At 37.0% G+C, this 13,776-nt stretch overlaps 1 protein-coding gene across 1 annotated transcript in view; it reads right to left on the bottom strand.

Moving 5' to 3' along the window:
- DCDC1 (doublecortin domain containing 1) overlaps positions 1 to 13,776 on the bottom strand; it is a gene marked incomplete at its 3' end in the record, with an annotated part of 316,122 nt that overhangs the window by 159,503 nt on the left and 142,843 nt on the right. The window contains 1 exon segment of the mRNA XM_081100231.1: positions 11,255 to 11,425. Within this exon segment, the coding sequence (XP_080956357.1) occupies positions 11,255 to 11,425 (171 nt within the window).

Below are 13,776 nucleotides of genomic sequence, written 5' to 3'. Positions count from 1 at the left end.
TAGAGCTGAGATGGCCCTTCAGAGTTCTTCAGAATTGAGGCCAGGGAACCATGCCTTTGCACTGCCTGCCAACCAAATGCTGGATGAAGGTTGCCCCCGAAATAAGGCCTATCTTGGGAAAAGCAGCTCCTTTACACGGAGGGCAATTGTCTAAGAAGTATGTAGCTGTGGCAACTGGAAGGTGGGTATCTCAATCCTGAAGAGAGAATCCTGACAGTGGGGCATGGCATCCACTCACACATGCACGGTTATCGAGAGTGGAGGATGCTGTCACAGGCATTCAGTCACTCAATACTCAAAGCCACCAGATTTTCCAGGTGAGTTCCAGGAAGGTTAAGTGACTTTAGAGAGATCTACTCATAAGGGGCAGAGAAATCTTTAAAAATCAAATTCTATGATTTTTTTCCAGCTTTATTGAGTTACAATGGATATATTACATTGTATAAGTTTATATTGATATATATTGCAAAATGATTACCAGTTTTAGCTAACACCTCCATCATGTCACCTAATTACCTTTTTTTTCCTATGGTGAGAAATTTAAGATCTACTCTTCAGTCCTGGCTGGTGTGGCTCAGTTAGTTGAGAGTCATCCCATTCACCAAGGGGTCACAGTTCAATTCCCAGTCAGGGCACATACCCAGGTTGTGGGTTTGATTTCCAATGGGGGTGCATATGTGAGGCAACTGATCGATGTTTCTCTCTCACATTGATGCTTCTCTCTCTCCCTCTCTCGTCCTCTCTTTCTAAAAATCAATAAAAACATTTTTTTAAAAACCTACTCTTTTAACAACTTCCAAGAATATCATTCAGTATTGCTGATTATAATCGCAATGCTATGCATTAGATCTCAGAATTTATTCATCTTTTAACTGGAAGTTTGTACCCTTTTGTCAACATCTCCCCATTTCCTCTACCCGCTAGTTCCTGGTATCCACCATTCTACTGTTTCTACAAGTTTGTGTGTTTTTTAACCAAAGTCAAATAGCATGAAAGTTAAAATATTTTTGTTATGTAAGAAGGTCATCAGTCATATTTATGGGTAATTTTTAAAAAATCTTCATCCAATCAGAATTAAAATTTACCTTTGGAGATAGAAAATAAATTCTAACTGAACCAACATTTTATGAACATTAAGTCAAATAAATGTACTGTTAGTTTTTCATTTTTACAGACTTGCAAGATAGTTTTTAGAATATTCTCATTTTCTATGTTTTCTCAAATGTATAATATATTATAAATCAAACAATAAACATGTCTAACTTTAATATTTAGATATAAAGCAAATATTTATAATCTTATCTTTAGATAAGATATAAAGCAAATATTAAAATTATAGGGTTCATTCAGGCAGTGAAAATTTAATAATGCATTAGTATATTTATAATACATTTTAAAAAGTGTTTTAATGCCAAACAGAGATGTCTTTGAAAATTACCTAACAGGGAAGGAGCCAGTATCCATATTTTGTCTCAGGAAATAAAAATGCACTTAAGTGAAAACAAGTTATATAATTGTTAAATTTCATTAATCTAAATGAACCTGGATAGGATATCAAATAACATTTTTTAAAGCCCAGAAAAGGCATACTTAAGAAAATAATTTATTTTAAAAGAGACATTTTGATTTTCCTCTGTAAGCTGTAGCAGAGTCTACCATTTAGATGTACAGTGGGTGACTGTCCATGGGATAGGATTTCAGGGGTGAGCCAGAAGACTGACCTCAAACACCTCTCCCACCAACTTACCAATACTTGAAATTGCACTTAGAGATTCACTGCTCTGTCATAATTGAAACCCCACAGAGCAAATGATATTCAGCTTTATTGGTTATTGATCCTTTGAGGCTGTGATGTTCAATCTCGGCTCTCTGGATTCCCTCGGAGGGCCTGGGGTAGGCAGGGGTGGTAGGGGGTGAAAGTGGGGGTGTTGGTCCCAAGCAGGAGATCAAATCTGATGAGTGAGTCTGTGGGGGCAGCCACCTTCCTGGCTTCAAATAGGGTAGATCCTATTTTCATTTAACTTTCATAGTATATTCTAAGAAAAATCTTTGATCTAAGAAAAAAATATTTTTAACTGTCTTAACTTGAAAGAAAGTATGGCACACCTATTTCCTAAGAGAAAGTCGTGTGTTTTTGGAGGGGCTGGGGTGGGTGAGGTGGAAGTGAGAACCTGGAATAGCTGACAGCCTGGATTGGGGATTGGAGGCTGAGAATGGAGAGGCCTGTGAGATGGCCCTCACTGGCTTCAGTTACCCTGGGACTGGGCCTGTGTTCCTTTCCTTTAAGCATGTAAAGTCATATTCATTGTTTTGTTACAATTTTTTAAAGTGCTTCTCCCTTATCCCATTTTCTGTGTCTACTAATAGTAAAAATTTCAAAGCAAGATGAATGGTTCTGCAAAAATATTCTCTTTGTATCTAATTAAAATTCTCACTAAATTCAATATAAGAAAATGTTCAAAATTATCTAGAAGATGGTGGCAAAGTAAAGGTACTGGTATGTCATGTCCTAAGCTAAGTAATTTCAATATTTCAAGGAAAAATGGAACAAGTATCTCATTTTGTTTATATTAATTTAGCGCTTAAAATTATATTTAATTGGAATTAAAATACCAGCTATATTAGTCCTATGTGTAGCTGAATATAATATGATATATTATATACCAGAACATGGTAAATGAAAATCTTTGAAAGTGCCTGGGCTTAGTATGTTTTTTTTTTCTCATAGGAAGTAAGGGATTTTTTGATGAGAAAAATATACTCATATCCCCCAAATTATATTTTACTAGAGGAAATGAACATTACAGTATTACATGGGAACCAAATTATCAGACTTCCCCAAATTCTCAGCCTCAGAGGTCATATACTCATCTTTAAATAGAGTATATGTTTTTAATGCTATTTCGTTTCTTGTTAAAATATACCAAATATACCTGTAAACATACTTTTCCCCCTAATATAAATGAGTACTCTGGCTAACCAAAACTTTTACAAAAGCTTACTGCCTGTGGCAATAGTTTTTTCTTTAAGAAATAGTCGATTTTTATCATAAAAAAATTATCAAAACTGCAGTTAAATCTTAAGTAGGTATAAATGTATCACTTCGTTTGCACTGACTAGAAAATCTGCATTCATTTCTACATTCAGATGGACTGATACTTGCTAATATTCACGGTGAGCGGGACTAACATAGACGTCAGTGGGTAATCCAGGGACATGAGCATATATGCAGGAAGAGAATCTCAGCAACGTGAGCATCTCAAACACTCTGTGAAAAAGCTAATTGAGAGGTAAAAACAAATTACCTGCTATGGAGAAGGACAATCTCCCCGAGAGAGTGTGTGCCTGCAGCAGCAAGGTTCAGTGGTTGCGTTTAGTCTGGGTAACTGCTGGGACAGTAATCCAGCTCTGGCCCGTGGACCTTCCCCGCTGACTGCCCACCTGGCAATTCTCTGGGCACCTCTAGACTGTCAGGACTGCCGGGGCGGGGGGGGGGGGAGCCTGTTTTTCATTACAACCAGCTCTGCCCCAACCAATTGCTCTTCCCTGATTTTGATACAGATGCAGTTTTTCCCTTCAGCAGGTCTAGGAGAGGAAGATTGTAGCTTCCCGCACACAGAGCTTTACACCTGGCTGCTGATGCCTGTCAGGAAATAGGCTGGGTGAATACACTGGCATTTCCACCCAGCCCCCCAAGAGTCAGGGGTGGGGGGAAAAAAAAGGAAGGCGGGATGGAAGTGAGAAAGATATCTTTTCTGGAAAGATATCTTTCCAGATATCTTTTCTGGAAAGAAAGATAGCTGAGAGGTTTCAGTGCCTACTGCTAAGTGCTATCCCATGAGGTGTTAGAAGGCATTTCAAGTTTCTTTGCCTTTAAAATGAACAATCCAACATTTGCTCACTATGGTAAAATCTACGTATGAAAATCAGTTCTCTCCTTCACATTTTGCCAAACATTTAATGAATGTTCTTGAAGTCACAACATTTCAGTTTTTCTACGCTAGCCACATTCCTTTGAAAATGAATGTAAAGTTGACGGTTTACAACTTATACTTAGAACGTACTTTAAATTTGTTTTCCTACTGTCTACTCAAATAATGTAGGTGAAATAACAGTTCAGTGGTTGTAAATACATATATGGAAGAAGTAGTTAAATGGAAAGACAAAGATCAAGGAATGTACAATGGAAATATGGACATAATAATTATGCAGGACAGTGACAAGGACACACACAAAAGAAATCTTGCCACAATTTTATGGATAGCTGACTGCAGTTATATCCTTCTATGCACTTAACTGTTTCATGGAATAAATTAAATATTTAAGTAAGCTTCCTAGTAATACATATGGTTAGAGAAGTGTAAATTTTAAAAATGACCACAAAATAGATTGCAAATTGCAAATAGTTCCACAGAGCACCTGTGTCATTGGTAGAGCCAATTCAAGTGTCCAAAGCATAGGAAAGGCCAGGAGAATATTATGGATAAAAATTAGCATTTTTTTCTGTCATCAATCAAATTACCCCATTTTCTAAATATAGATATGCCTGTAAACGAAAAATGATGACATTGTATAAAAAGCTGAAAAGACCTACACATTAGTTTTACTGTCTTCATAAGGTATTAGATTGTTCAAATTCTATGAAAATTCATGGGCTTGGACCAACAAGATGTTCGTTCCAGCCTTCTCTGCACCTTCCCACAGTACTCAGCACAATACTTTGTTACAATATGTATTTGGTAATGTCTGATTTACTAGACTATGGACTTAAAATCTTTTTTTTTTCTGTAATTTGAAGAATAAAAATGGTTAGACACATACTTCCCAGAGAGTGAACTCCATGATAGACAACAACATTCTATACAAATAAATCTGTGAATTACCTTTTTAAACACACACACACACACACACACACACACACACACACACACGTTAATGTCTTTAAGCTATAAGAGAACAGTATAAAACTAGAAAGGCTAATAAAACCTCAAAATCACAGCCCTCTGAATCTTGTTTTTACCCAGGTCACTAAATTCCACTATATTTCTCCTGTTCGCAGTCAGAGGGAACCGTGTGAAGTTAGCAAAGATCGAGCTTTGAGACCCTTACTTGCTCCAGCTCCTAGGAGTGCCGGGAGTTGCTGAGAGCTAGAGAATATCATAGATGGGGAAAGGAAGCCAGAGAGCAATTAGGTAGTATTTCTGATAAGCTTCCTTAAAGAGATCTTGGGAGAAAAGATCTAAATCTCCAAGCCTTCATTCATTTGCTTTATTGATTTACTTTATTGTTTTAAATAAATAACCACGTTCAGGACTGATTTTAAAGAGACTCTTCTTCCCCCAAATTTTATAAGCTCTAGGCCCCACAGAAATTGGATCTGTCTCTATTGGCAGCAAATAGAAGACAACCCACAGAGCATCATTGACCAATTGTGTGTGAAAAGCACTAATTCCAGTTGAAAGGATGTCCCTGTACTCCTCTTCCACTCATTCCCCTATGCTTCCTCCCTCCTACTCACACATCCCACACGCTTGCTCATCAATTCTGTGTCAGATCACCCACCTTCCTCCTAGTTTTTCCACCCACCATCCCCTACAGATTTGCTAATACCCTTTCCTATCAATCCTCTCTCCCAGGGAAATGCTAACATTTCTGACAGCATCTCCATGGGGATGAAGAGGAGGAGGAGTTGCAGGGAAAGAACAGGACTGGGAAGGCAGAAGTCACTGAGCCATGGCTACAGCAGATGTTCTCAGAGTGGCTGGGGGTGTTGGCAGTGACAGGGAATATGGAGTAAGAGAAGGTTTGGGATAGTTAAGAGTTGTTACCTGAAAGGCTTCATAAAGTATGGTGTGCACTGAGTGTGACCACCTTTTTAAAGGTAAAAATAATAAGAAACCTCATCAACCTTAAAAGTGCTGTGATGCAAGAGAATGTGCCAGAAAACAAAACAGAAAAGTGCACACTGAGCTTGTGATTACACAAGACATATGAGTGAACATGGAAATGATATGCAAGGGTGAGAATAGTCATATAACAATTAATGTGATTATGGGTAATATAACAACTTTTTCCTAAAATTATCTAACGGCCGAAACCGGTTTGGCTCAGTGGATAGAGCATCGGCCTGCGGACTCAAGGGTCCTGGGTTCGATTCCGGTCAGGGGCATGTGCTTGGGTTGCGGGCACATCCCTGTGGGAGATGTGCAGGAGGCAGCTGATCGATGTTTCTTTCTCATCAGTGTTTCTAACTCTCTATCTCTCTCCCTTCCTCTCTGTAAAAAAATCAATAAAATATATTTAAAAAAAAATTATCTAACGTTGTTGTCATGCTGTGTTTTCTTTCTTTCTTTCTTTCTTTCTTTCTTTCTTTCTTTCTTTCTTTCTTTCTTTCTTTCTTCCTTCCTTTCTTTCTTTCTTTCTTTCTTTCTTCCTTCCTTCCTTCCTTCCTTCCTTCCTTCCTTCCTTCCTTCCTCCCTCCCTCCCTCCCTCCCTCCCTCCCTCCCTCCCTTCCTTCCTTTCTTTCTTTCTTTCTTTCTTTAAGAAACTTTCCTATAGTGGGGATGGACATCCAAATTTAAGCTGTTCTGGGTCCTTTGTCTTATATGTCCACTTAAACTATATTATGCCATGTGATTCAAAAAATGGGACTGAGGCAATATATAACACAGAAAGAGTGTGTCCTTTTAAGAGATGATCTTCTCATATTAACACCTAACTAAATTATATTTTTAAATTATCAATGAAATATATGGTGAGGATGAGGTCAGTGAAAAAGTGAAGGCAACCATATACAATATGAAAAAGCACCCCAGGAAATTTTGAATCACACCCAGCATCAGCCCCTAGTTAGTTGAGAACCACTGCTCTAGAAGATGATGATGGGTACAATCGATTATTTTGGTTCTTGAAGCTGAGCATGGGCTTATACAGATATTCAATAAAGCGATATAAGTCAACAAATAGAGAAAATTGGAAAGATAATCATCACAATTCATTTTTATTAGCTCTAAGATAAAAATGAATAGGGAAGGAGAATAAGTTTATTAAGTTCCTTCCTACTTTACCTTCAGAGTCTATTGCCTCAAATCTTTGAAGCTACCAATAATTTTAAATCATCCCCCATATTCAGCCTACACAGTGTGGTCTAGGCAGTTACATGATCATCAGAAAAGATTCAGACTAGCTGTGGGTCTAATCGCATTAGACCTGGGTCACTTCATTTATTATTATTACTCAAGTCTGGTCATTCCAGCCAGAGAAGTCTTTCTATGTCTTTGCTCTCTACTTTTCCTTCTGAAAATATATCTTGAAAAGAAAACATAAAAAATATAGAATTGTTCGTCTTGTAGATACTGTTTAAAAGAAACTTTCCCTTTCCACAATCTTGGGATGAATGATTTTACTGCTAGCCTTTCCCACATTACTGATGTAATAATACAGAGAAAAGTTATGGCTGGTTAACTGTCTGGAATGAGAACTTATTTTTGAGGGGCTATTGGCTATGTTTCTAAAAGTTACTTTAATAAGCCTGCTATGGTTCTCAACCCTCCCTCTACAATGCAATTCTAACCTGAATGTGATTGATATCTTCATTCATGCTAATAAGGCAAAAGTGAAACAAGGAAGCTATATGTAGAGATACTCTTGATTTTCAATGATGAGCAATTTTTTTTTTTTTCTAAATCAGGTCATAGTTTTTATATACTGGAAGAATACTTCAACTTTTTGTGCTATTCACAATGTAATCATCACAGATTGGACACCTTCATATTTAACCTGAATTGTAAATATTTTCTCCATCACTTTAGTCAGACCCAGGGTTGGCAAACTTTTCTGTAAAGGACCAAATAGTAAACATTTTAGGCTTTTCCAGTCATAGGCTCTGCACCTCAACTGCTCAGCTCTGCTATTATAACGTGAAAGCAGCGATAGGCAATACATCAACAAATAGGTATGGCTGTGTTCCAATAACACTTCCTTTACAAAAACATGCAGGTTTGGTTTGCCAACTCCCTGAACTAGACAGTCAACAAAACAGTAACTCAAGTCTGTATGTGCTGATTTCTGACTGTGGCCACTTTCAAGTTACAACAAGCCATAATTTTTATAAATTTATTTTAAATCTTAATTTTGAAAGTATTACATAACATCCCTCATTTTCTCCCACTGACTCCTTCTAGCCTGCCCTCCCCCAGGCCTTTACCTCCCTATTGTCTGTGTCCATGGGTTATGCATATATGCATACAAGTTCTTCCGTTGATCTCTTCCCACCCAACCATCCACCCATCCCCCTTCCCTCTGAGATTCAATAGTCTGTTCCATGCTTCTATGTCTCTGGATCTATTTTGTTCGTCTGTTTATTTTGTTCACCCACCAACATATGAATGAGATCATGTGATACTTGTCTTTCTCTGACTGACTTATTTCTCTTAGCATAATACTCTCCAGGTCCCTCCATGCTGTCTCAAAAGGTAAGAGATCCTTCTTTTTTACCACTGCATAGTATTCCATGGTGTAAATGTACCACAGTTGTTGTTTTTTTAACATAGCCTTTGGAAGAGGCACGCAGTAGCACACTAATATGTAGCGTTCCCACTAAACAGATACCATTGGTATAAAAAACCTGAAGAAGCTTAAGTAATATTAAAATGCAATAAAATTATTAGGAAGTGAAAAGTATTTGTTGTTTGTTTTAGATATGACTTATTTAATTATAACTTTATATAATTTAGTCTTCATTAATGACTACATTTAACAACTGGCTCACAAAATTCCTGAAAATTTATAATCAGCGCTCTCAAGCCAGGAGAAGCCAGCCTCAGCGTACCACGTCAATTAAACCCAAACCCCTGGAGGTGGAGGCATGGATGTTTTAAAAGATCTCCAGATGATTCTACCTGTCACTGCATGAAGGCCTGAGGGTGAGGTTGATGTCCAGCTTTCTTGGAATATGGAAAGAAGGGGAACTTAATCTTTGAGAAAAAATTAGACATTTAATAGGGAAAAACTGGAGAGAAAGAAGAGAGAAGCAAATGAGGCTGTATGAAAAGAGGCACAATGAAGGAGGCGGCCTTGGAGGAGGAAGAGAGAACGCAGACCAAACTAGGGTGACCAACATCCCAGTTTGTCTGGAAATGAGTGGTTTCCTGGATGTGGGGTTTTCAGTGCTAAAAGCAGAAAAGTCATGGGCAAATCACCGGAGCCACTGCATTTTTAACTTTAATTAATTGTTACTAATTTAAGATTAAATAACTACATGTGGCAGTCACTACTGTATCACACAGCACAGCAAGCAAAAACAAATACAAGATGGCTTCTTTGCATATATAAACTTCCTCTGTGTTTGCTGGTATGGAGATAGTTTTGAAGCACGTTAAAAGGGCAATGTGTGAGGGGAACAATTCAGATTCTAACATTAAATATTTGCTACCCACTGTTGGTGGGAGTGTAAAATGGTGCAGTCACTCTGGAAAACAGTATAGCAGTTCCACAAAAAAATTAAAAATACTATATGATTCAGTATTCCACTTCTTGGAATTTATTTGAAGAAAACAAAATAACTAATTAGAAAAGATATATGTACCTCTATGTTCATAATGACATTATTTACAACTAGTGCAGGGGTGGGCAAACTTTTTGACTCGAGGGCCACAATGGGTTCTTAAACTGGACTGGAGGGCCAGAACAAAAGCATGGATGGAGTGTTTGTGTGAACTAATATAAATTCAAAGTAAACATCATTACATAAAAGGGTACGGTCTTTTATTTCAATAGTTTTATTCATTTCAAATGGGCCAGATCCGGCCCGCGGACCGTAGTTTGCCCACGGCTGAACTAGAGGCCCAGTGCACGAAATTCATGCACTGGGGGAGAGGGGAGAGCCCTCAGCCTGGCCTTCACTCTCTCACAGTCCGGGATCCCTCAGGGGATGTCCGGGACCCCTCGCTCCTTACCGCCCACCTGCTTGCTGCTCCTTACCGCTTAGTTCGCTGCTCCGTAGTGCTGCCACAGAGGTGGGAGAGGCTCCTGCCACCACAACTACTCTAGCCAGCCATGAGCCCGGCTTCTGGCTGAGTGGCACCCCCCCTTGTGGGAGCACACTGACCACCAGGGGGCAGCCCCTGCATTGAGCGTCTGTTCCCTGGTGGTCAGCGCGCATCACAGCGACCAGTTTTCTGGTCGTTCCACCATAACAGTCGCTTAGGCTTTTATCATATAGATAGCCATGGACACACTAGGTTTCCATTGAGAGGTGAATTGCATTCTAATGAGCATGACATTAGAAAAAACAAGTTATAGGAAAAAAAATATAATGTTATTTTCAGCATAAAACTGAATGTTAAGAAAGAAGAATTGTAGTGATAAAGGCTGATCAAAATACAACTACCTTTAATGTTATTACATTCAAATATAAATATAATTGAAGGAAATGAGTTAGTTGAGATGTAGTAATGGTTCCTTAAATAGAATTGGGTCATACATAGAATAATTCAAATTGAAATAATTATAGTCTCTTAAATATGGGAAGTAAAAGTATAAAATGATATTAATCTGACAGACTTAACATGGATACTCTATTATGATAACAGTACTTAAACTCCCTAAGCTTTCAGTACCTAAAACACTTTAATCAGGTATGACTTTTTTTTCTCTTCTGAAGATGCAACATCATATAATAGTCTAGGGCATTTTGCCATCTTGTTCTGACAAATAACCAATTCACCTTTTTGCCCAGCATATTCTTAAGTATTGATTTTACCAAGTGAACCCAGACATGTGTCACACTTATCCAATACAGATTCTTTTCCTTGGAAATGTAGTTTGAACATCAATCAGCCACTTGGCCTTCCACCTCTAACTCCTATTACCACTGTCTGTCAATTATTAAAGCTTGCCCATTTCTCCAAACAAGTTGTTTTTAAAAACTGAAAAACATAGTGACTCCTGTGAAAAATTTGTTTCTTGGGAAAATTTGCAAATGTTCATGATTAAATTTCTTCACTGAAATTACTTTCCTGGATTGAAAACTACTTGAAGTGTTATAAATCCACATTTCAAAGGCCTCTAGGTATTTTCTTTTCAAATACATTCCCTGAATGGTAATATTAGCACTTGTAAGCCAACCTCCAGTTTGAGGAAAGACAACATAAAAAGAAACTCAAGCTGAGCTGCATTGTTCCATGGGCCTTCAAATGCAGCAGAATGTGTTGTCTCTGGCTACACTCAATGCAAGGCATAGAATGACACCCACCTTGAGCTGCAGGCCTCTTGGGATAAGAGGTTTTGCTGGAAGGCTTTTAATGTGTTGGTAGACATAAGAGGAGAATTGCTCCTGCTCAGCCTGTAATTGGGGGCCAAGTTTAGAGAGATGATCTCTGTTGCTTTTGATAGCTGTCTGCAATTCATCAATCAGCCTGCTCACCTGAAGGGGTTAAATTACAAGAGTTGTTAGCAAGAAGTAATTGTTGATGTCACACCTATTAGATTTTGAGTACCTAGTTTGATAGGGGGAGAAATTACTGCAATACAAGGATTTGAGTATAGATCTATCTTCGAGTAAAAAGACTAGACGAGATATACATTCCTTCATCAACAAATTTTATTGATGGGAAAATTTGTAACTTTTGCACTTCAATAATATGAAACAGATAGTCATTTACAATTGCCGAATGAAAAGTATCTCTGGGTATAAAAAGAAAATACATCTGCCAAGTTTGCCAAAGACTTTTAAACTACTTAACATCATAAAACCTCCTTAGACTTTAAATAACCTAATATATGTGGCAACAACATTTAATTTTATTAGATGTAACTTCCTTTCTATAATACTTTATTTTAACATACATCTATATGATATTTAAATTTTGAATATTAATTTAATTAACATTTGTTGGCCTTTTAAATGAATCAAACTGATATCTTCCTTTCAGATATCCAAAATATAATTTTCCAAATTTCTGAAATACAATTTTCCAAAATAGTCATACTTCAAAGACAATGCTCTATTCTAGACAGTATTTTAAATACATATCAATTTCCAAATAATGTATAGAACTTTTCCAGAGACAACAACGGCTTAGAAACATGTACCCTTTATTTTAAAATTTCTAGATTTATAATCACCGTATTTAAAAGAGATATAAACTTGACCTATGGATTATTAGATATGTTGAGGATTCAGAAATAGTAAGTGAATTTTTTACAAATTAAAAGTCATTACCACCTTTTGACTCTTCACTGTGTTTGTAAACTTATACTCTCTCTAATAGATTAGATTCTTACATAAATACTGGTCCATATTTGGTAGTGACAAAAAAGATGAAAAGCAAAAATCCACATTATCCCAAAGTGATCAAATTAGACCCATTTAGAATTATGACTGACTGTGAATAGAGCATGGACTTTCTGAAATCTTGGATTAAAATCCTGGCTCTCCAATTTACTGACTGAGAGACTTTGAACAGGTAATAAATGCCTCATCCATAAATAAAGAACAATATTGGCTTTATCATATTAAAAATTAAATAAGATAAAAGAATGAACACCATAATGTCTAACCTATAATAGATGACTAGCGCACATGTTATATTATTTTCATGCTTAAGTGTCTTCTGCATATTAAATTTTTTATTGTTTTTCTTATACTGTCTTTCTATCCCAAACCCTACTTCAGATGAAGCAGATAAAAATTTAAAACCATTTGCAATAGAGATTCTCCACCTCCTTTCAATATCTAGGTAATTTGAGAATATATATATATATATATATATATATATATATATATATAAAATATCCTATTATATATTCCAACTATATTTAACTTTCCCCAAGAACTTCAGAAGCTTTATAAACAAGCTACTTAAAATTATTGCTATTTTTCTTTGGTCTCCCATATCTCTCTTATTTGTCCCTATGATTTCAATCATCTACTTCTTTTAAACAATCCTTCCTTCTATATAAAAGATCGATACACTTTTTCTCTTTAAGAAACCACATAATAAATATCTTCAGCTTTATGAGCCATATCATCTTCATCAAAACTATTCAACCCTATAGTTGTAGTTTGAAAGTCAGCGCAATATATAAACAGTTGTTCCAGTCAAACTTTATTAAGGAAAACAAGTGGTGGGCTGGATTTGGCCCCAGGACTATAGTTTGCCAACCCTTCTTTTAAATACATATATTGTCTCTCCTTCATTTTCTTTCTTTTAAGTAATACTCTGGTCCAAGCCATCATCTCATCACCACCCCTTACTAAAATTATCAAAACACATACTGAGTGGTTTTCCTGACTGTGGTCTCTCCCTTTCTAATTCTTCTTGCCATCTCAACTGAATTAATTTATCTCCAATAGCATATTAAACTTCCAGTTGCTCCCCCAGGTTCCTGCACTTGGTATTCAAGATTCAAGATCTTTCCTTACTTTCTGGAACAAATTTATGTGCTTTCCATAAAATACTGTTAGACCTTTAAGAAAGCTGTAACATTTAAAATATGGAAATGATCCCATATTAGTCAATGTTTTCAGCCTAATCTTCACTATTCTACCTTCCAGCAGTGTTATCATTAAAAATGATGGGTAATAGTCTGGCTGGCATAGCTCAGCATTTGAGTATCAACTTATGAACCAGGAGGTTACAATTCGATTCCTGGTCAGGGCATATGCCCGGGTTACAGCCTCAATCCCCAGTGTGGGGCGTACGGGAGGAAGCCGATCAATGATTCTTTCTCATCATTGATGTTTATATCTCTCTCTCCCTCTCCCTTCATTTC

This window comes from Myotis nattereri (assembly GCF_964212035.1).
Source record: "Myotis nattereri genome assembly, chromosome: 9".
NCBI lineage: Eukaryota > Metazoa > Chordata > Mammalia > Chiroptera > Vespertilionidae > Myotis > Myotis nattereri.
This window is presented reverse-complemented; position numbering and strand designations above follow the sequence as displayed.